Source organism: Pteropus alecto, unplaced genomic scaffold (assembly GCF_000325575.1).
Source record: "Pteropus alecto unplaced genomic scaffold, ASM32557v1 scaffold42, whole genome shotgun sequence".
Taxonomy (NCBI): domain Eukaryota; kingdom Metazoa; phylum Chordata; class Mammalia; order Chiroptera; family Pteropodidae; genus Pteropus; species Pteropus alecto.
The window spans coordinates 13,166,554-13,189,493 of record NW_006434825.1 but is presented as its reverse complement, the minus strand read 5'-3'; the positions used below and the strand labels follow the sequence as shown (position 1 = coordinate 13,189,493).

At 36.7% G+C, this 22,940-nt stretch overlaps 1 protein-coding gene and 1 pseudogene across 3 annotated transcripts in view; one reads left to right on the top strand and one right to left on the bottom strand.

Annotated features, from left to right (window-relative positions):
- WWP2 (WW domain containing E3 ubiquitin protein ligase 2) overlaps positions 1-22,940 on the bottom strand; it is a 123,016-nt gene that overhangs the window by 83,760 nt on the left and 16,316 nt on the right. For all 3 annotated transcript variants that reach the window (XM_006909817.3, XM_025045297.1, XM_015587777.2), the window contains 3 exons: positions 20,919-21,003; positions 15,187-15,334; positions 14,726-14,847 (listed from right to left, as the gene is read on the bottom strand). In XM_006909817.3, the coding sequence (XP_006909879.1) occupies positions 14,726-14,847; positions 15,187-15,334; positions 20,919-20,988 (340 nt within the window). In that variant the 5' untranslated portion in view covers positions 20,989-21,003. The remainder of the gene's footprint in view (positions 1-14,725; positions 14,848-15,186; positions 15,335-20,918; positions 21,004-22,940) is intronic.
- Positions 8,173-14,367, top strand: LOC102896605 (annotated as a pseudogene).

The window sequence follows — 22,940 nt, the reverse complement described above, 5'->3', positions numbered from 1 at the left end:
AAATAACTGCGACCGGATGGGGCAAAAGGAAACAAAGGCTTACATTTGGAGGCTGGGACAGACTCAGTGCAATGGCTCCCCAGAGTAGCAACTTAGCACTACCCTGATCACACCTCTGCCTTGTAGGTGAACCACAACACTGGCCATAAAAATCTAAGTCACAAGAAAAGACGTTCATCATCACTAATCTAATTCAATATAATATATATAAATATATAACATACTGTCTGTGTGTGTGTATGTGTGTGTATGTGTGTGTGTGTGTGTGTGTGTATTAGTGTCTTGTGTTCTAGGCACAGGGGTAGAGGGATGCACAGGAGTGAACAAAACTCAAACAATGCCTGCCCCAATAGACCTTACGTTCTCATTCTAGAGGATAATAAGTGAGATAAACAAACAGAATATATTAAGTGAGATAAACAAACAGAATATATAGTATTATATGGGGATATTGCTAAAAAGAAAATAAAGCAGGGAAAGGAAATAAGAAATGTTGGATAGAGAGAAGTCACAATTAAGATAGTTTGGTCAAGGCCCTATATTATATGATTCCATTTGTATGAAATGTCCAGAAAAGGCAAACCTACAGAGACAGAAAGCAGATCAGTCGTTGCCAGAGACTGGGAGGTGGGAACGGGAATGAACTATACGTGGGCCTGAGGGATCTTACTGGGGTGACAGAAAAGTTAATGGTGATGTTGCATAACTCGGTAAATTTTTTTAAAAATCACTGAATTGCACACTTTTTAAATAGACAGTCTGGTCAGGGAAGGCCTTGCCGATAGACGTGACGATGGACGTGACATCTAGGTGGACTGGAAGGGAGTGAGAGAGCAAGCCATGGGGACACATGGGGAAGAGTATTTCAGGAAGAAGGTAAGGCCAGTGCAAAGGCCCTGAGGCAAGAGCAGCAGCAGGTGGAAGCACAATAAGGAGGTCTGTGGGCTGGAAGGGGGTCTGGAGAGGGAAGGAATAGGCTAAGACGAGGTAACAGAGCAGTGACACAGTAGGGAAGGCACAGTAGGGAAGGGTGTTAGTGTCTACTCCGAGTCCACTGGAGGAGCGATATAACCTGATTTACGGTTTGGACTATTCTGGTTGCTAGTTCAAAAATATACTGCAGCAAGACAAAGGCAGACGCATGGAGATCATTTAAGGAGACTTTGCCTCCTAGCAGCTGAGAAGTGATGGTGACTTTTACATGCCACAGTCATGGTGAGAAATGGGCAGATCACATTCTCAAACATATCTTGAAGGTAATATGGGTAGGACTTGCTGACAGACTGAATGTGGGTTGTAACAGAAAAAAGTGATGTCAAGGAGGACACAAAGGTTTTTAGTCTGAGCAACAGAGGATTGCCATTGCCTCAGAAGGAGGAAGCCGGAGGGAGGCCCATGCTGCAAGGCAAAGGTGTACAACCCAATTTTAAGGGCATGAGGCTAGATTAGAGCATGAAAGGAAGGGGTTTAAATGAACAAGTGGTTGCAGGACTAAGCCAATTTAGGGCATGCCAGTGTTTCCAGACTAGCAAAGAGGAAATCAGCAGAGGAGATTAAAAAAGAGTGACCACAAGGCAAAAAAAAAGAAAGGAAAAGAGCGACCAGAAAGATAGACAGAGAATCAGTACGGTGTGGTGGCCTGAAAACCAAGTAAAAACAGTCTGTCAGGGACGGATCAATTTGTTGTATCCAATCTCTAAGGCAAGTGAGTTGAGGGTGAGAATTAACCACTGGATTTAGCAACATGAAGGTGACTGGTGACCTTGGTACAAGGAATTGCAGCCAGGCAGTGAGGGCAAAAGGCTACTTTAAGTTCCCCAAGAGGAAATGAAGAGAAGGAAAGAGATGAAAATTAGAAGAACAGAAATTACTTTTGCCTCTGAACAGACCAGCAGAGGTTACAAGGTTGACAATGCCCAGTGCCACTAAACATAAGGGAACCAGCGACACCAGTCTTTGCAGCAGACCCAGGCCACAGGCATCAAAAAACTTGAAATGCACCTGCCTTTTAACCCAGCAGTTGCAGGCCTAAAAATTTACTACCTAAAGAAGAAAAGAGCACAAAAATATCATACAAGAATTTACCAAAGTCTTGCTTATAAACTATGGCCTTTGGTCTCAGAAGGGTTTTTGTGAGCTTGACTCCAAAGGCAAGGGAAGGAAAAGCAAAACTAAATGAATGGTACTAGTCAAACCAAAAAGCTTCTGCACAGCAAAAGAAACCATTAACAAAACAAAAAGGCAATCAACTAAATAGGAGAAGATATTTGCAAATAATACATCCCATAAGGGGCTAATATCCAAAATATGTAAAGAACTCATACAACTCAACAACAAAAAACAAACTATCCAATTTAAAAACGGATAGAAGATCTGAACAGAAACTTTTCCCAAGAAGACATACAAATGGCCAACAGATACATGAAAAGATGTTCAACCTCACTAGTTATGAGAGAAATACAAATCAAAATCACAATGAGATATCACCTTGTACCTGTCTGAATGGCTATTTTCAATAAGACAAGAAATAACAAGTGTTAGATAGGATGTGGAGAAAAAGGAACCCTCACACACTGCTGGTTGGACTGTAAATTGGTACCTCTGCTATGGAAAACAGTATGGAATTTCCCCCCAAAATTAAGAATATTATTACCATATGATTCCACAATTCCTCTCCTGGGTATCTACCCCAAAAATTTGAAAACATTTATTCATAAAGATATATGTACCACTATGTTCACTGCAGCATTATTCACAATAGCCAAGACATGGAAACAACTGTTAGATAAAGATGTGGTACATATATACAATGGAATACTATTCAGACATTAAAAAAAAAAAAAATTGATGAAATATTGCCATTTGCCACAACATGGATGAATCTTGAGAGTATCAAGCTAAGTGAAATAAGTCAGACAGAAAAAGACAAGAACCATAGGATTTCACTCATATATGGGATTTAAAACAGAAAGCAACAAATGAACAAACAAACAAAACAAACTAACTCATAGAACAGACGACAGTATAGTGATTACCAGAGGGGTTACCAGAGGGTAGGGGAGGATGAAGAGGGTAAAAAGGAATCAAATATATGGTGACGGAAGGAGACTAGACTTTGGGTAGTGAGCACGCAAGGCAATATACAGATGAAGTATTACAAAACAGTACACTTGAAACTTATATAATGTTATTAACCAATGCTACCCTGATAAATGTAATAAGAATAAAAAATAGAAATGGCCAACAATAAAAGATTGGTTAAACTATGGCTCATTCATAGCAAAAAAAAAAACTGTAGCCATTAAAAATTATCTACTTTCATTGAGGTGGAAAAAACTGGGTGAAAAAAAGCAAGTGAGTTTACACTTTGGGAAAAAAAAGTTATCTATACTCACATACATACATATATAATTTACATACCAAAAAAAAGAAGCTTAGTGGGTATATAACAAAATATTAACAGAGTTACCTCTGAATAACAGAATTCCAAGTGATTTTAGACTTCTCCATTAGAAAGCAGTATTATGTAGAGGCAAAAGCTCTAGGACTAAAAGGCCTGGATTAAATCCCAACTCTGCCATCAGCTACTGTGTGGCCATGGGCAACTTACATAACATCTGCCAGCACTTCCTTGGCAAAGGAGATGGTGATATAAACTATCTCATAGGTATGCAGGAGGATGACTAAGTTTATATTTATACACACACACACACACACACACACACAATACAGACATCGTGAAGTCAACTCAGCACTCAGTTCAATAAGCATGAAATAATTATAATCAGAAAAAGTAGCAATAATATTTTCAGTTTTAGGAACATGTTACTTTTATAATCAGAAAAAATAATATTTTCAATTTGAGAAGCAAGAGAGAACTTCTCAGAAATTTCCTGTGAGCATTCCATGAGATTGAAAAAACTAGATTTTTGCATTTTACTAGATTCATAAAAATAACGAATTGGCTATGCAGAACTGGTTTCACCATTTAAATCTATCATCAAGCCTATTCAAGGCACTGAAGTTTATAGCTATGTCCTAAATAATATCTTCCTACCAGCTTACAAGACTGTCCCTTTCATTTTTGCCCACCTCATCCTTAACTGAAGAAACAGTGAACAATTTTTCATATTTAAATTTAAAAGTATTTTAACTGTAAAGCAATTTTTTTTCACTTTTCCTCTTCTCCCTCTGACTCCAGTTCCAAAGATCAGCAGTTTTATTTATCTTGCCATTGGAAAACTGGAAAAACAGCACTGTGTTTACTTTAAAATAAATGCATGCACTGTCTGTCAGGCATGCCTCCTCCAGGCACGCAGCCCACCCACCAGAACACTCCATCCTTATGGAAGCAGGGGAAGGTGGTGCTCTCCTTGAGACTGGCCTATCTGTTCTTGGAGTGCAAAGCACCGTAACAACTCTCTGCTTATAAGAGTTTTAAATAAATAAGGAGCTGTTTGCTCTCTTTTCTTTTTTTTTTTTTAATCAAGGAGAGACACTTGGGACAGAAAAGAGAAAATGGAGAGCATAAACAAGAAGCTTTTCAAAGTCTACTTCATTTACCATAGTGGTATGGATATGGCAATTCTCAAAGCATCTCCTATGCATTGTAGAATTGAGGAAATGAGTAATTACAAAGACGATAAGAGCCAGGGTTCTCATATGGAATGGAGGGAGGTTAGGAAGAACTCTGTGGAGCTGAATTAGAATTGGAGGTTTCAGTATGAACTCATGGTGTTTAAGAGACACAGAAATAGATAGTTACATGTCTCTGTGTATGTGTGCACGTGTGCATATATATAAAGTCTGACAGGAAAAATGAAGGCTCAAGTGCCAAGAAAGTTTTGAAGAAGGGCAGTAAGAGTAGATACACCCATCCTGATGTTGACACTACCTCCAATGAGAACACTGAGAATGTATAAAACTCATTAGGAAAAAGTACAACTATGTCCTTGTACCACATCATTTACCAAAATAAACTCCAGATTGAACAAAAGTTTAAATGTTTCAAAAATTAAATAAAGAAAACCATTGCAAGTGTTGGTATAACAAAGGTATCTAACTTAATTTTTTCCCAAGTGGTAGCTTAGTGGTTCTCAGACTTGAGCGTGCATCAGACTCTCCTACAAGGCTTGTTAAAACACAGATTGCTGGGCCTCGAGTTCTGATTCTGCAGGTCTAAAATAAAGCCTCAAAATTCACACTTCTGACACGTTTCCAGGCGATGCCCATGCTGCCGGCCTAGGGACCACACTTTGAAAACCACTGGGTTAGCTGTGGGTCCTAATGTATCGTTTACCTTTTCTAATTTTAAATGCTAGCTTTATCACATAGGAAATTCTATCTATACTGGATTATGTTTGGGAGAAGATATATGATGGGCATGTCAAAAGGCTACAGGAGCAAGCTTGAAGAGGCAGCCAATGAACAAATCAAAGATAATTCAAATGAACAAATCAAAGATAATTCAAAGATAAATCAAAATAATGGCAGTAACAAATGATAACCCACTGAATAAAATAAAAATCTATAAGAAGGAAAAGCTCTGTCTTGTAGTATACCAACTAATAAATGTAGAAAGAATGATAGAATTGGAAAATACAATTTTTTGCAACGTCACAATAATAACTGCAATGACAAAAATCAGACAAAAATCATTAATGAACATTAATGAATGCAAAAACTAGTAGGTGACGTTGTGATAAGGAACAGATATTTACATAATCTCAATGTCTCTCTCCATAAATTAGTCCTCAATTATAAAGAGAAAACAGTAATTTTACAGTGGAGAAACCTGGCAGACACCACCTTAACCAAATGACCAAAGTTAATGTCATCAATATTAAAACAAGCAAAGTCAGGTGCCTCCTGATATGATGCATTGAGAAGAAGCAACATTACTTCTGAAGTGTATCTGGAAAAAAATGCATACCCTGAATCTAAGCATGAGAAAACTCCAGACAAAGCCAAAGAGAGGGGGTTTCTATGGAAAGTATGGCCTGTACTCTTCAATAATGACAGTCTCATGAAAGACACAAAAATAGGCTGAGGAACTGGTCCCAGATATAAGGAGACATGGCAACTAAATGCAATGTACAATCCTGCATGGGATCCTGAACCAGGGGAAAAATTCACTTTCAGTGCATGATTACAACTGGAAAATCTGAATTAGATAACAGTATTATAAAAATATTAAATTTCTTGATTGATTAATTGTACAGTGATTATGTAAAAAGATTCTTTTCAGAAAATAGACAAGCTTTAGGGATAAAGAAGTACAAGGTTTGTCATATACTCTAAAATAATCCAGAAAATTTTTACATGTATGTACAGATAGAGATAATGTTAAAGCAAATGAATCAAAATATAAACAGTTGAGTGAAGGGTATGGAGAGTTCTTCGTTCATTCTTGTAACTTTTCTCTGAATCTGAAATTATTTTAAAATAAAGAAGTTTTGGCCTTTTGAGCCACGCTTCCCTTGCTCAGGCCCGCTTCCACGTCTAGAAGTGTACTTTCCCTTCTAATAAAACTTTTCTTTTCTACTGTAAAAAAAATAATTAATTAATTAAAATAAAAAAGTTTTTATAAAAGGCTACTTTAAGTTACATTTCCCTCCTTTGAAAGTAGGACAATCTGTTTGTGCCAAGGTCTGCAGTGTCAGTGGGGCCAGCTGCAGCAGAGAGCTACAAGAGAAAACTGAGTCTTGGGCCCTACCTGTTACCAATTTCAAAAGAAATTAAGATCATCCAATGGATTGGTACAGATGAAAGATGCTGATAACTACTGAAGCTGGGTACAGATGAAAGATGCTGATAACTACTGAAGCTGAATGGGGATGATGTTTGAAAATTCCCCTAATAAAAAAGTTTTTAATAATCAATATTTAATCTCAAAATCTGGCTTCCACACAGAGATGACTAGAGTTGTCCCTAAGAGCCAAACTAGAACCTTTGGTCGAGCAAGTCTTCTTTGCGGCCACAACCAGGTCGATGACCCCACAGAAAGTTAGCCAAGGCTGGCCATTATGCAACTGCAAGTCTTAGTTAGACCCTCCATCACAGCATCCCTCTGCCAGGGGAAGGCACAAAATACCAGCTGAGTTTCCCAATCAACTTCCAAGTCTACCCAGGGAAAACAAGGGAGCAAATGAAAGAGGGAAGTAAGTCTCACGGAAGAGAAAAACGTCAGGTAGGATAACCACCACCCATCAGGCCTTTTCTCAGGAAAAGTAGTTTCAGGAAGACCAGGCCACAGTGAGAAGAGTCACCTAATACACTGTGACCCACTACCCTGCGTGACCAAATTCACACTTAAACACCACTCTGGAAACATTTCCAGCTCAGCAGCTCCCCAAGGAATGCAGCCACCAAGATCTTAGTGCTCAAATGTCCCCCATTACTGTCAGCCTCCCCACTCCGCGACCCCTAAAGCTTTTGCATTTGTCCAGTCTTAGAATTCGTTCTTGGAACAACCTCAGAGCTGCCTCCCATTTAGGCAAGGAGGTCTCACATCAGGAAACAGGGTCTCTGTTGTCCATCTCTAGGATTCGAACCTCCCAGTCTTTGGGAGGAAAAGTATCAGAGTAGACAGAATAACTACTACTGCTATTACTACTTATATAGCATTTATGTGTGTACCTGTACTGTTGTTAGCTCATTTCATCTCTAAACAACATTTTACAGAAAAGGAAATAGAAGCACAGAGAGGTTACGTGACTGCCTGATGTCACAAAGCTGGTGAAATCATGATTTAAACCCAGGTAGTCTGATCCCAGAGTCTACATATTCTTAACCACTTCTCTATATGACAGATTTGTAATTACCAGAAATAGCCTTGTTTTAAATAGAAGACTTTATAAAACATGTCTGGAATACTATGTACATCAGCTATGCCATTGTCATCCGCAAAGATCTGTTTCTCTAAGAAAAAGCAACCCACTGCCCTATTACAATCCACATTCTATCAGATTCAGATCTGATGTGCCTCACTACTCAACCTGGCCGCACACTCAGAGTGCTGAGGCTGGTGTCAGCAAGAGCAACAGGAGCTGCAGCCACCGCCATAAACAACAGAAGCCTTGAGAAACTCAGAAAACATCCTCCTAAATCACTCTGAGCTTCTTACAGGATGAGGCACTGGCCTCAGGCTATTTGAACAGTTTAACCCAAAACATGGATATCAGACCAAATAACAATTTATATCAACAAGATGAATTAAAAAAGAAAAATTGAGGAAATCTCTATATGTACTGTTTTCTCAGTTTGCCCAAGTGGTAAATATTGTGGCTTTAAAGACCATGAAGCTAAGGGGGCAAGCTGTTGGTTTTTTTGTGTGTGTTTTATTTATTTATTTGTTTATTTGTTTATTTAACTATTTAATCATTTATTTATTTATTTAATTTTTTAAAGATTTGTTTATTGTTTTTAAGCCATTGTTATATTTAAAGAACTGGGATTGTCCATAAAAATCTTGAGACAGTTACAAGGATTTCCATTTTATGGTAAAACCAATGAGAATTCAGTATGCAAAAACAGATTCTGATATAGTATCTAAAATGTGTGGTGCTCTGCTGACAAAGAAAAGAAAAAAGAAAAAAGAAAAAACTGTGGAACGAGAGCAGTGACTGCAAATTAAAAGCCTGGTCAGGGAACACCAAATCCTCAGGTCTCTGATTGTCCTCCAGACTATATTATATTCCTTAATAAATTACCAGGGAGACTAAAGAGATGATGCTATCCACGCTGTTTAACAGTTTGCTGGTTTCAAGGAAGTACGTTTGGTACCCAGGAGGCATGACATTGCATTTGCTGGATTTGAAAATAATGGACAGACCAGAGCTGCCAGGGATGCTTTACAAGGATTTAAGATCACACTGTACCATGCCATGAAGATCACCTATGCCAAGAAAAAAACATTTGGGATAGTTGTCTTTAAAGGACTTGGTGTTATTTATAGTGTTGGTTTTGATAACATCTGGTCAGGCCATTTTAATAGTTGGGGGTGGGAGGAAGTGAAAGTGAAATTTTTGTTTTAAAAAACTATCTGGTCTTCCTTTAGTCTTAGTGAACTATGAAATAGGAAGGCCTTAATTTCATACACTAAACTTTTATTTGTATTCTAAAAAAAATCACTCTGGTCTGAAAGAGAAAATCACAACAGCAACTACAAACGATAAAGCAGAACACAGCAGAATGTATGGGATGGCAGATTGGTCCACCAGCAGAAAGCGGACAGTATCTACTAAAGCTAAAGACACAACCCACCCTATGATTCAAGGCCCCTAGATAGGAATATATTCAATAGTAATACATGTATGTGTCCTCTAAAATACATGTATAAGAGTGTTCACAGCAGCTTTGCTCATGATGGCCAAAAACTGGAAACAATCCAAATGTCCACCTAAAGGAGAACAAACAAATTGTGGTATATTTATATATTAGGAAACTATATTCAATAAAAAAAGCAAATTATTGTTGCATGCAAAAGCATGGATGGATCTCACAGATATGAGAAGGCACAAGAAAACATACTATATGAGAAGGCATAAAAAAACATACTGTATGATTTGATTGATACGAAATTTAAGAATAGGCAAAACTAACGTATAGTGATAGAAATCAGAATAGTGGTTATCTCAGGGTGGGGCAAAGGGATATTAATGAAAAGAGACAGACATGGGGAACTTTCTGGGGCCCTGGAAACGTTCTCTATCTTGATCTGAGTGGTGATTACACAGATGTGAACATATGTAAAAATTTATTGTGTACTTTTTCTTAAAAAAAAAAAAACTGAATACCTAGGGCAGTAAAATCAAAGACAAGTTCAAAGCAACAATGTTTTCATTATTAGACAAGGACAAAAATAAATGCACTAAGTTTTCAACTCAAAAGCTATACATGACTTAATGACTGAATGAAAAAGTATGTATAATACATCTAAGAGCAAATGGTTAAAAAAAGTTAATATTAAGTTAAAAATGGAAATTAACATTAGAAAATATGGTATAATTGCTAAATGGATCCAAGAAGTTGTCCTGTGAAAAATAAATAAAAAGCAAAAGTTAAAACAAAAATGTTTATGCTAGTCAAAAAAAAACTGGGGGGAAAAACACACAAATATCAAAATTTTTAAGTGAGAAAAATTGAAACATTTTGAAAATGAGAATACTGTTTAAAATCTTTATACTAATCAATTTGAAAATCTCAATTTTCTCAGAAAATATAAATTAACAAAATTGTCACATGATGAATTAGAAAAGTTGAACAAACTAATCATTATGGGGAAAAATACTGAAAAAGTCATCAAAGAATTATTTCAAAGAAAGCTGCCAGACCCAGTTGGTTTTATGGGTGAGCTCTTTCCTGTACTCATGGAACAGATAATTCCCATGTTATACAGTCTGTTCCCGAAGTTGGAAAGTGCTTCAATTTACTGTATAAAATTAGCTTAGCCTCGATTCCAAAGCTGACAAAAATAGTACAAAACTACAAACGTCACTTATGAATATAGATGGAAAACTCCCAAATAAAATATTAACAAGCAAGTCTAACAAAACTAAACTTTCAAGAAATAACGTATCATGAGCAATTAGGTATATTCTAGAAATTCTAAGATTGTTACTATTAGGAAATTAATATAACAAATTGAAAGAAGAAAAATCGTAATTATCTCAATAGTTGCTTAAAAGATATTTGGTAAAAATTCAACACCCTTCCTAATTAAAAAAAAAAAAAAAAAGATTAATCAACCAAGAAAACATGTTACTAACACCCAACCTCACACCCAGAGGAGGAGAATCACTAGAAGCCTGGTTATTAGACAGGGCAGGATACCCACTCCATCATTACTAAAACAGGAAGTTGTACACAAAGCAACTAACAAGAAAAAAAGTAAAATTATCTCCTAAGATGAGCAAAATTATCAGACTTAGAAATCACATAAACGTCTGCCAAGAAAACCCAAAAAGAAAAACTATCTAAACCTATACTAAGAATTCAGCAACTGACAGAATATAAAAGAAAATGTAGAAACTAATAGTCCTATAGTAACAACACTAGGTTAGAAGATATAATAGGAAAAGATCCCACTGAAAATAATATTAAAAAATTAAAGAGTCTATCTAAAGATAACTTCAAAATGATTTGAATGAATTCAGAGATATTTCATGTTCCTGGGTAGGAAGAATCAGTATGGAAATTCTCTATTAAGGAACTTAACATGATAGGATTCTAGTAAAATCTCAAGAGATTTGAGGGGAGAAGAGTAGGAGGAGAGAACCTGACAAAATAATTTAGTTTGTGATGATGTCATATATGCAAAGAAAAGAGGGAGGAAGATTTTTGAAAAGAGAAACTTGAACTTGTAGATATTAAAACATATTATAATGTAACAATAGCTAAAATAGAGTGATTTGAAAAGGCTAATAAAACAACTGATGAAATGGAAATTCCCCAAACAGGCCCAGGTGTACATATGTTTTTAACATATGCTGAACACAGCAACTCAAATCATTGGGAAAATAGATTATTCAATAAACTAAAGAAATTGGTTAACTATGTGAGAAAATTAAATTAGATCCTTACTCACACTGTGCACAAAAATAAATTCATTTGGATGAAAAATTAAATGTGAAAAATAATATCATAATGAACTATGAAAACAGAGGTGACTATTTTACCTGATCTCAGATGGGGAAAGCCTTTTGAAGCATAAAAGATAAGGCTAAAAATACAAAGGGTGACAGATTCGACTACAAAAAGTTTAAAACATCTGTTTGGAAAAAAGAAAAAGAAAACCTACAAAATTAAAATGCAAATAAAAAACTAGAAAAACATTTACAAATTATAAGCCTTAACATATAAAGAGTTCTTTTAAAACCAAAAGGGAAATATACACACTTCAATATAAAAATGAGCAAAGGATAAGGCAATAAACACACTTTAAAAACACTGAGTTTCCTTCAGTAAATCACAGCATTAAAAAATAGGTGGGATGGAGGTGGAGGAACTTGAGCGACATAACAACCAAATGCAACGAGAGGAACTTGCCCAAAACCAGATTCAAGCAAACAACTTTAAAACAATACTTTGAGACAAATCATATAATTGGATATAAACTGGGTAATAGGTGATAATAAGGAATTTATATTAATAAGCTAGGTGTGATAATGGTATGGCAATTAGTTAAGAAAATATCCTTTTTTTATAATGCATACTGAAGAATCTAGGATAGAATGTTGAGACAGCTATAATTTACTTTAAAATACTACACCCAAAAAAGAAAAAGATGACGCAAATCTGGCATAATGTTAATTATTAAGTAGGCCAAAAAAAAATTATTTTTTTTTTTTTTTTAACAAATAAATCCAATAAATGCTAAGGTGCAATAGAAACCAACAATCCCAGCCAATGCTGATGGGAGGGTAAATTGGTAGAACTTTTCTGGAGGGTAAGCTGGTAGTAGTGTCAGAATCCTTGAAAAAATGTTTAAACCCAGCAAGTCCATGGTCAATACTTTTCTCAAGTAAATTTTCAACATGGGCATAAAGATTTTAAAACTTTCAAGTCTATCGTAACATTATTTGTGATTGTGAAATAGTGAAAACTACTCAAATATTTTTCACACAGCCATCTGATAGACTACTACCAGGAAGTCATCAAAAACTGAATTTTAGAAGGCTAATTAAGGCTATATTGATATATGTTATGGTGCAGCAGCTATGGAAAACAGGATGGTGTTTCCTCAAAAAATTAAAAATAGAATTACCATAGGATCCAACAGTTCTACTTTCAGGTATTTATCCAAAAGAATTGAAAGCAGGGACTTGAAGAGATATTTGTACACTCATGTTCACAACAGCACTATGTACAATAGGCAAAAGGTAGAAGAAGCAATTCAAGCAATCCTTGGATGGATGAATGGATAAACAAAATGTGGTCTATTCATACAATGGAGTATTATTCAGCCTTTAAAAAGGAGATTCTAATAAGTCCTACAACATGAATGAAGCTTGAAGACATTATGCTGAGTGAAATAAGCCAGTTACAAAAGGGCGAAAATACTGTATGATTCCATGAGGTATCACACAGAGAAACTTGAGTAGTCAGATTCAAAGAGAAAGAAAGCAGAATGATGGGGGATAGAGGGGAGGAAGGGAGAGAAGAGTTATAGTTTAATGTGTACACAGTTTGAGTTTGGGAAAATGAAAAAGTTCTGGAGATAGATGGTGGTTATGGTTGCTTACAAGACAATGTGAATGTACTTAATGACACCAAACTATACACTTAAAAATGATTAAGATGGTAAATTTGATGTTATGTGTATTTTATAACAAAAATAAAGATACATCGATACATTTTAAAGACAAAAAGCATGATGCAAAATAATATGTTCCTGTATAATCTTAATTTTGTTTTATTGATGTCTTAAATATTAATATATGTTTGCACACGGAAAAAAGCTCCAAGGGTATATATCAAAATGATAATAATTATCACTAGGTGCTGTGCTTACAGGAGAGTTTTATTTTCTTAGTATGTCTGTGGGCTTTTCTGTAATTTCTAGTTTTTCTACAATTACTTTTATAATGAAAAGCAAAAGTATGCTGACTAGACAAATGAAGAAGGAAAGAAAAGGACACTCATATTGGCCACTGATCCTAATATGAGAATGCCCACAAGTATATTTCCAAATGACATAATAAATGTAACCCTCCTTGAGAATCAAATCATTAACGGCTTTGGGAAAATAGGGACCGATTCAGAAGACAGAGAGCATCAGGGAGTACCGTGAAGAATTAAAATAGAGGCATACGCCTGGGTTTAAGCAATTCCTGAGGCCATGGTGGGTTCATGACATCCGTGTGCCCAGCAGAAAGGAAAAGACCAGGGAAGCCTCAAAAAGAACAGGTCTATCAGAAAGTAAAGGCTCAGAAAAAAAGGACTCGAATCAACGCAGCGCTCTCCCTGGGACTCAACACTCCCCACCTCCACATCTCTCTTAAGCAAAATCTATTCTCAGAAAATATTTTCTAGACAGCAGACTTCAAGAGAAAAAGGAGCCTTTTTTTCTGTGGCATTCCCTCACCACATATGGTACTGCTCTGAATAGAGGCTTTATGAGGGAGGGTCCAGATACCACAGCCACGGTTATGCCACTTACCACAAACAACAATAAATAGACATTAGGGTTTAGATTTCCATGCAGCAGAGGCACCCCGAATAATTACGAGAGAGCTTCCACCACATTCCAACATCCAGTAAATGTTTACTGAGTGCCTACTAAGCACAGAACACTATTTGTAATCACTCTCTCACGCAACTCCTTCGTTCTGTTCCAGGGCTCAGACTAGGAAAGTAATGATGTAGGCCGGAGGCATCTGACAGTTTAATTCTACATGTCACTCATCTCCTGGATTGGGAAAAGAGGGGCAGAGGCAGAGGGAAAGCACTGATCCCTAAAGATCAAGGGGACCCATCACTGCATCTCACCACCATAGCCCTGGGCAAAAGGAGCTGAGTTCTATAGTGCAGGCAGAGAGAAGCACTCAGCCTTCCTAAAACTCCACAGATAGCACCCACGGAGAGCAGAATCACTGTAGCCCCTGGTCCTGGAGGAAACGACATCATCAGGTTTATCCGCCACGTTGAGAGAAATCCATGCCTACAAATTCTTCTCCCCACCCCCACAAATGAAGCACGTCAACCACCCCTTCATCATACGTACTTTTGCCCCCATTGTTCTTCAGAACACTGGAGAGATTGACAGAGGCGGTGCCTAGCAGTTCATTTCTCAAGGTATGGCAGCTCCAGACCTTCAAATCTAAATGACTCTGAGCTGTGACATTCCTAGAAAACAAATAGGTGTTTCATCACATCCAAGCAGATCAGTCACTCCTGTTACTTAGAAGAAAACTGCTGATGTCTTAGAAGGGGGAAAAAATCCCAAACAGGAAGACACTCACATATCCTTTTTCCCACAAAGCTGACCCTGTAACCATCTAGCTAATAATGAATGCTCTGTGAGCTCAATGATGTGGAAACACCTATAGAGAGGCGGCTTAGGTACCAAAGGCAGAGAAGAGTTAGAAGCTCCACAGGAAATCTGGATCTCTCCCAGCCCCTTCAGAGTGCCTTCTCTCTTTTCCCCCCATGTTACTGCATTCAAATAGAGGGACTTTCTCTTACAAAATGATGATCTCATTCCAGAGAAGCTCGGAGCTCCCAATTCGCTTCCCAGTCTTCTTGGTCTCGCTGGGGAGTCCATCCACTGCCACTTCCACAAACGAGTTAATTCGAGGTTGGCGATTATGTACCTTGGGCTTTGCTGACACCACTGGACGGGAAAGGAAGAAAAAGTCAAAGATTGAGCCAGAGGGCTCCCAGCTGCCCCCCTGTGGCAGATGGTCTTGCTCTTTTTTGCCGTTTCTCTCAAAAAACAAATTTTGTTTTTCCCTGATTCTAAGGAAATTTATTTTTTCAAATGTGAAGATATTTTTAAAATATGAAGCATAAGAAATAAAAATCACTCCTAACCTAAAAACAAGATGTCGGTAAATCCAGACTTTCTAGACTTTTATTTTTTATTTCCCTAGTTCTTTAAAAATTCTCCTCCACCTAAAATCCATTTTAAAAGGCTGAAATATAAGCCCATTACAAGGATATGCCATGATTTAGTTAATTATTCTTTCACTGATGAAGAGATTGTTTCTAAGTTTTTACTCCAGGTAAATAACCACAAATGTATATATTTGCATGCATTTCTGAGTATTCTTCCAAAAGATATAAACATTTTTTAAAGTTCTTAAAATTGTTTAATTCTTTTCCAAAAAAAGTAAACCTTTATAGATACCCATAAGCACTATAGAAATATATCCATTTCACTAAACACTGCATAGTTCTAAGTACCATGTTTTTTCACTCTTTGTAAATCATATAGGTAAAAAAAAAAAAAAAGCATGAAGTTAATAGCTAAGAATTAATGAGTACTAATTACAGACACTATACTATATATACAGCCCTAATTCGAATTCAAATTGTCCTGTCAACGTCCATAACAGCAAAAGAGAAAAGAAAATGTTTCTGGTCCAGGACCCAATCTAGGGTCACACATTGGTTAGTAGTTTTATTTTGATATACCTAAACTACAGAAAAGTTGAAAGAATAGAATAATTGCATACTCTTCACCAATTGTTATCATTTTGCCACATTTGCCTCTGTCCCGCTCTATGTATGTGTTTCTATCAGTGCTATTCAACAGAACTTTTGTGATAACAAAAATGTTCTACACCAGGGCTGTCCAATGCATTGCCATGTGATACATGTGGCTATTGAGCACTTTAAATATGGCTAATGTCACTGAGGATTTGAACTGTAAATTTAATTTAATTAATATACTTTTAATGTAAATAGTTCTACGGGACTATGGTGGCTATCCTATTGGACAGCACAGGATATAAATATATAATATTTATGACTACATTTTTGTGTATCTATGTCTATATTCACACACTTTTTTTGAAAGGAAATTGTAGACACCATGACAGATCAGCCCTAAATACTTTCAGAACGCAAGGAATATATCATCACTCCCAATTCACCCAGGAGGAAACAGGCTTGCCAAAGCGGGGTCACTGCACCAGGCTACATAGCCAAGGAGCTTCAAGCCAGGATGTGCATCTCGGCAGCCTGACTCCACACCATGCTGTATGCCATTGCTGGACTTTGCTTATTCGTTCTAATGCTTTTCTTCAATTGCTAGTGAGACTGAGTAGTTTTTCCGTTTGCTTGTTAACCATCTGCATTTCCTCTTCTGTTCGTATCCTTCATGTGGCATTTCTGATGTTCACTTGGTACCAGCAAGCCAGGACTCAGCACAAGCTAAGCAAGTATCTACCGGCAGCTAGACAAGATCCTCTTAGAGCATATAATAGCCATGGATGAAACACACTCAGATGTCTTCTATCCTGTGCCCCAAATCAGAGCATATGACTGATGTTCCTCACCCACGAGGGCAAGATTGTCCTAGCCTGAGCTCCTTTCTGTCCAGTGTTAGCAAACCTTTCCCTCCCAGATCTTTCTGAGAGGTGACAGTCCTATAAGGGTCCACAACTTGGCAAGGTGCAAACCCACCTCTGGACAGTTAACAATACCTGTCTTTTCCAGGCCCCAAAGAGCAGTAAAGAAAAAGTCAAAGAAGAATAACAACAAAAGTCGTGGTGAAGATTCAGGAGCAACAGGGAATGATGCTAGGCATAAAAAGGTTGTGGTGCTGGGAAAATGTGGCTCAGAGTAGAAAAATGTAACACTGTACACATAGACCAAGGTTAACTGAGGCCACCTGGTGGGGTGAGAGTAGCTCTGCATGCAGGCCTTTAACTAAAATATATATATTTACATATATGGACTAACTATAATTAGAGTCCTACAATTTTGAGCCAGACAGTTTCTTTGAAATCAAGTTCAAACTCTTTATTTAATAACTGGGCCAACTAAGATGCAGAATGGTGAAATAACATCCAAATCCTAGAGCTGGTCAGAGCCAGAGCTAAACTTGGAAGCAAGTCTCCCGGCTCCCAGGCCAATTCTTTGAACTCTGCCATGATGTTTCCTTTTCTGTCCTCTAGATTTATTCCTTAGGTTCTTTTTTTCCTCTTTTTTATTTTGACAAAATTTCAGCAAAGCTTTTAGAAAAGCTGTAAGAATAATATAGAATTTCTATAAACCCTTCTCCCAGAGTCACCAAATATCAACTTTTTACTATTTGCTTTATTATTCTTTCTTTCTCCTGACTCTCTCTCATACACACACTTTTTTTCCTGAAACTTTGGAAGTGAGTTTTAGATGCTGTGTCCCTTTACTCCTAAATCCTTCACTGTATAATTCTAAGAACAAAGACTTAGCACAATCTAATATAACCATAGCAATCGTCAACATCGAGAAATTTAACGTTTTTAATATTATCTAATATACAGCCCTGATTTAAATTCAAATTGTCCTATCAACGTCCATAATAGCAAAAGAGAAAAGAAAATGTTTCTGGTCCAGGACCCAATCTAGGGTCACACGTTACAGTTCGTAGTCTTATTTTGATGTACCTAAACTATAGAAAAGTTGAAAGAATAAATAATTGCATACTCTTTGCCAATTGTTATCATTTTGCCACATCTGCCTCTGTCCCGCTCTATGTATGTGTTTATATCAGTGCTATTCAACAGAACTTTTGTGATAACAAAAATGTTCTACACCAGGGCTGTCCAATGCATTGCCATGTGATACATGTGGCTATTGAGCACTTTAAATATGGCTAATGTCACCGAGGATTTGAACTGTAAATTTAATTTAATTAATATACTTTTAATGTAAATAGTTCTACAGGACTATGGTGGCTATCTTATTGGACAGCACAGGATTTATATAATATTATATAATATTTATAACTACATTTTTGTGTATCTATGTCTATATCCACACACTTTTTTTCTGATAAACTATTTGAAAGGAAGTTTTAGACATCATGACAGATCAACCCTAAATACTTTCAGAATGCAATTCCTAAAAATAAGGACATTCCTCCACCTAATCACACCATCATTATTATACCTAATGAACAAGCCCAATCCCATCTGATCTTGGAAACTAAGCAGGGTCGGGCCTGGTTAGTACTTGGATGGGAGACTACCTAGGAAGACCAGGTGCTGTAGGCATAAAAAATAAAAAAATAAGAGATTGTAAGCTGACAAGGTCCTTGCAATCTGTGAGGTCAACCAAGGGTTGCCTCACCTAAAATAAATAAACAAACAAACAAGCAAATAAATTTAGTTACTCTCTCTATCAATTGATATTCATACCATATCCAAATCTCTCCAATTGTCCCAAACATATTGTTTATTATAACTGTTTTCCCTCTAATCCAGGATCCAGTCAAGATGAACACATTGCATTTGGTTGTTGTCTCCTTAACCTTTTAAAATTTAAAATGCTCTCTCTTCCTTTTTACATAACAATGATTTTTAAAGACTTTCACCAGCTGTCTTCTAGAATGGGCCAAATTCTGCATTTTTCTGATTGTTTCCTCATGATTAATTCAAATTGAACATTTTAGTCAAGAATATTATATAGGTTACATTGTATACTTATTACACACACTACATTGTTCTCCTATTGGGAATGCTAAATTTGATCCTTGGTTAATGTGGAGTTGCCCAGGTCTCTTCACTGTAAAGATGTATTTTCCCCTCTGTAATTTATAATTAATCAGCAGGATGATATTTTGAATGTTTCTTTTTCTAAAATACAAGCCAAAATAAAGGCTTCAAGATACAAGCAAGATTACCTAGAAAATTTATTTAGCTTTTAGAGTCAACAAATAAAGCAAAAATCACATATGCCCAAAATTATACCCCTGGCATATTATCTTTCAACAGGTTCCAAATAGTCCGTTTTTTGCTTTGTTAGCTGCGTTTTCAGTGTTTTTTGAGTTAAATATCACGGAAAATAGTTGGCTTCTGTTTAAGGGCTTTGATGCATTTTTAAAGTGTATCTTAAAACTCTAGGATTGCACTATGAAGAAGCATAGTAACATCTCCCAAATTACATCATAGGCTCTATAAATGAAACACACGAGAGGAAGAATAACCCATACTACTTAAAATCTATGCATACTAAATTGTTATTTCTTTCTCTCTTTCTTCTCTACCATTTTCCTGGATGGAATTATCAAATCACTATAGATTTAATGCCTATACGAAATAGACCTATATGATCAAGTTAGCTCTTTCCACAATAGTAAGAAAATTCTCACTGAAGAAAGGTCAAGGAGAAATCTGTTAGAAGTCAGTGTTTTTCTTGAATAATATGGATCCAAAATTGGGACCTCGGGAAGTCACCAAGTTCCATGGGCAGTCTTCTGTTTTAACCTAGGCTTGCTAATTATTAGGTAAGATAGTAAAGGCTATAGTCCTAAATTCAAAACCCTATGAGTTTACTCTAATCCTTCTCCCTCCTCAAAAGGGCTGGAGCAGCAATGAGAGGCCAAGAAAAATAACTTAAAAGTATCAAGACTATTAAAAAAAAATCAATATGAAAAAGGCAAAGAATACGGACAGGCAATCCACAGGAACGGAAATATAAATTTCTCTTAAATATATGATAAGATGCTAAACATCTTATGATGATGAGATGATGAGAAATGGGGGATCAGATCAAGTGGGATCTTCAGCTTTTGTTCTGACTGAGACGGAGAGCCCTTGCTGTGTTTGAGCAGAGGACTTACAAGAGCTAACTTACAGTTTAGTAAGATCACTGGCTGCTGTGTGACCAACAGAATAAAGGGGGACAAAGGGCAGAAGCAGGGGGATGGGTTATGAGGCTACTGTCTAAACCCAGGGTAGAGGTGGTAGCAGCTGGTGAAGATGGTGAGAAGTAGCTGAATGTTGAAGATAGACACAACCAGATTTGCTGATTAGTTGAATATAGGATATGAAGGGAAAAAATCAAGAGTTCGGTTCCAGACATGTCACATTTTAGATGTTGACTAAACATTCAAGTGGAAATGACAAGTGGGCTATTGGAGTTCAAAGGAAAGATCAAGCTAAAGATACAAATTCGGCAGTGATCTTATATTGGTGGCATTTAAACCCAGGAGGTTGGATGAGACCACCTAGCGAATGAATGTAGATAGAAAAGAGACCTGGGGCATGAAAGAATCTCCATTTTAGACAATTTTTGCCAAAAGTTCCTTTTTTCTTTTTCTTCCAAGAATTTCAGCTACAAATGACAACCTATGAGAATGAAAAGCTACACTCCTAAGCTATTTCACAAAATCTGGCTCTCCTGACCAAGGTGTGGTATAATTCCACCTCTTCTCCAGAGACTGGGTTGGACCTCAAATGACAAACATTTCACATGGTGCCACTCACCCTTCAAAGTAAGCTGAGACTTCTCAAAAGGCAGGGCCACTCCTGCCCGGCTGGAGCTGGCAGATGCCATATCATCACCAGGAAACTGCAAGACAAACATAGCAGTAGGTATAGAGAATATCTGATAAAAGATTAAGGAACTGGACCCAACTTTAATATTTGAATTTAAAGAGAGAAAAGCAAGAAAATATAAACATCGAAGCAACTGTGGCCATGCTACTTCCAACAGAGTGGAGTGTGCCTGTCTTAAAATTTATGACTATTGAACCTGAGTAGGTCTTGGATAGCCTAAGAAGAACATAGCACTGTTACATCAAAGTCTGGAGGAGGGAGAGCCTAATATAACATCTCCAAAAAAGAAAGTCACAATTCAACAATTAAAAAAAAAAAATTTAATTTTTCAAATGGGCAAAAGATCTGAATAAACATTTTTCCAAAGAAGATATACAAATGGCCAATAAGCACATGAAAAGATACATGAGGCATACCTGTCACTCTACCTTGGCTAGAAGCAGAAGTCTATCTTACACTCTGAATGGATCTTTTTACTCATATACGATGTTGTAACACTGTATGTAGACTGCCATTTGGAAAATATTGGTTTGCTGAGTTTTGCAGATATTCCAAATGTCATATAATATCAAACTGTATTCATATCATAATACAATATCCAAAAAAGTCACATTTGTGAATGTCACCATGGATCTCATCAAGTCTTTAAGAACTGGGAAGCTGTCGGCTCTTTCTGGTAGATGTAAAGTGTTCCAAAATTCTAATTTTCACTTAAAAAGTCATATTTTACAATTGGTAACAAATACCATCAGTCTTTGAAGTGACAGGCTCACCTCATTCATTTTCAATAAAATACTGCCAAATACTCAAACCTAGTAACTTTAGTTGGTCTGTTTTAAAAACGGCATTTCATGAAAAAAGCAACTAATTCAACTCTCAATTCAAACAATCATACAAGTACTTTTTCTCAACACAACCTTCATACTGCAGGATGCAGCAGAAGTGCTCTGGGCATATTTCCCATTTCATCACACAGAATATTAAAAAGACATGCTCAAGAGTCAAGATTTAATAAAATTAATTTTTATGCTGCTTCATCGAGCACATTCTTAAGTGAAACTGGCTTTTTTTTTTTCTTTTCTTTTTATTGAATGTGCTGTGGTGAGAAATACAACGACGACAGCACATATTGATGGCATTGCCCTGATTCATGTGATGGCACCAACAGTTTTACTCACTTTTGCTTTTGCACTATCAGTGCAAATGTGATAACAGTGAAAAAGGCAAATAAAGTTATTATGAAAATAGTTTCGATCTTGCAAAACCCTAAAAGTCTCAAGGGGCTACCAGGGGTCTGAGGACCATACTTGAAAACTACTGCTGTAAAAACACTATAAAATTCCTATTCTACTTAACATCGCTAATATATTTTTTTCATTCTATTTTTATCTGTTCTCTCCTCCTAATTTCCTATTTTGAAGAGTTGTTCCGCCTTAAAACATGGCTTTTAACTCACCATATTACTCTATGAATATGGGAATTAAATATAGCTACAGCTAGGTGACATTGACTTTGACACTTTTCATAGGTAAAGTCAAACAATTTTATACTTCAACATTTTTGCCAAAAACATTTAAAGTGACTAGTTTTTTTCTGGACTACTCCATAACTGGCATTATGCTTCAATTTTCTACTCGGAGTAGCAATAGAAACCTCTGAAATGTTACCTAGAACAAGAGGAATACAATGCTGATCAGGATCTCTAAGACCAGACTTCTAAGTTATTAAAACCAATAGTGAATTCTGTTCTTGTCTTATATGACCTATTGGCAGCATCAGACACATTGATCACCTTTCTTCCTTGAAATGCTTTCTTCCCGCGGCTTCCAACACACCACACCTGCCTGCTTTTCCTCTTGCCTCTCAGGCTGCTCTTTGTCCCCTCCTCAATCTCTAATCAACAGAATGTCCCAAAGCACCGGTCTTTCACCTCTTCTCTTGGTTATCTCG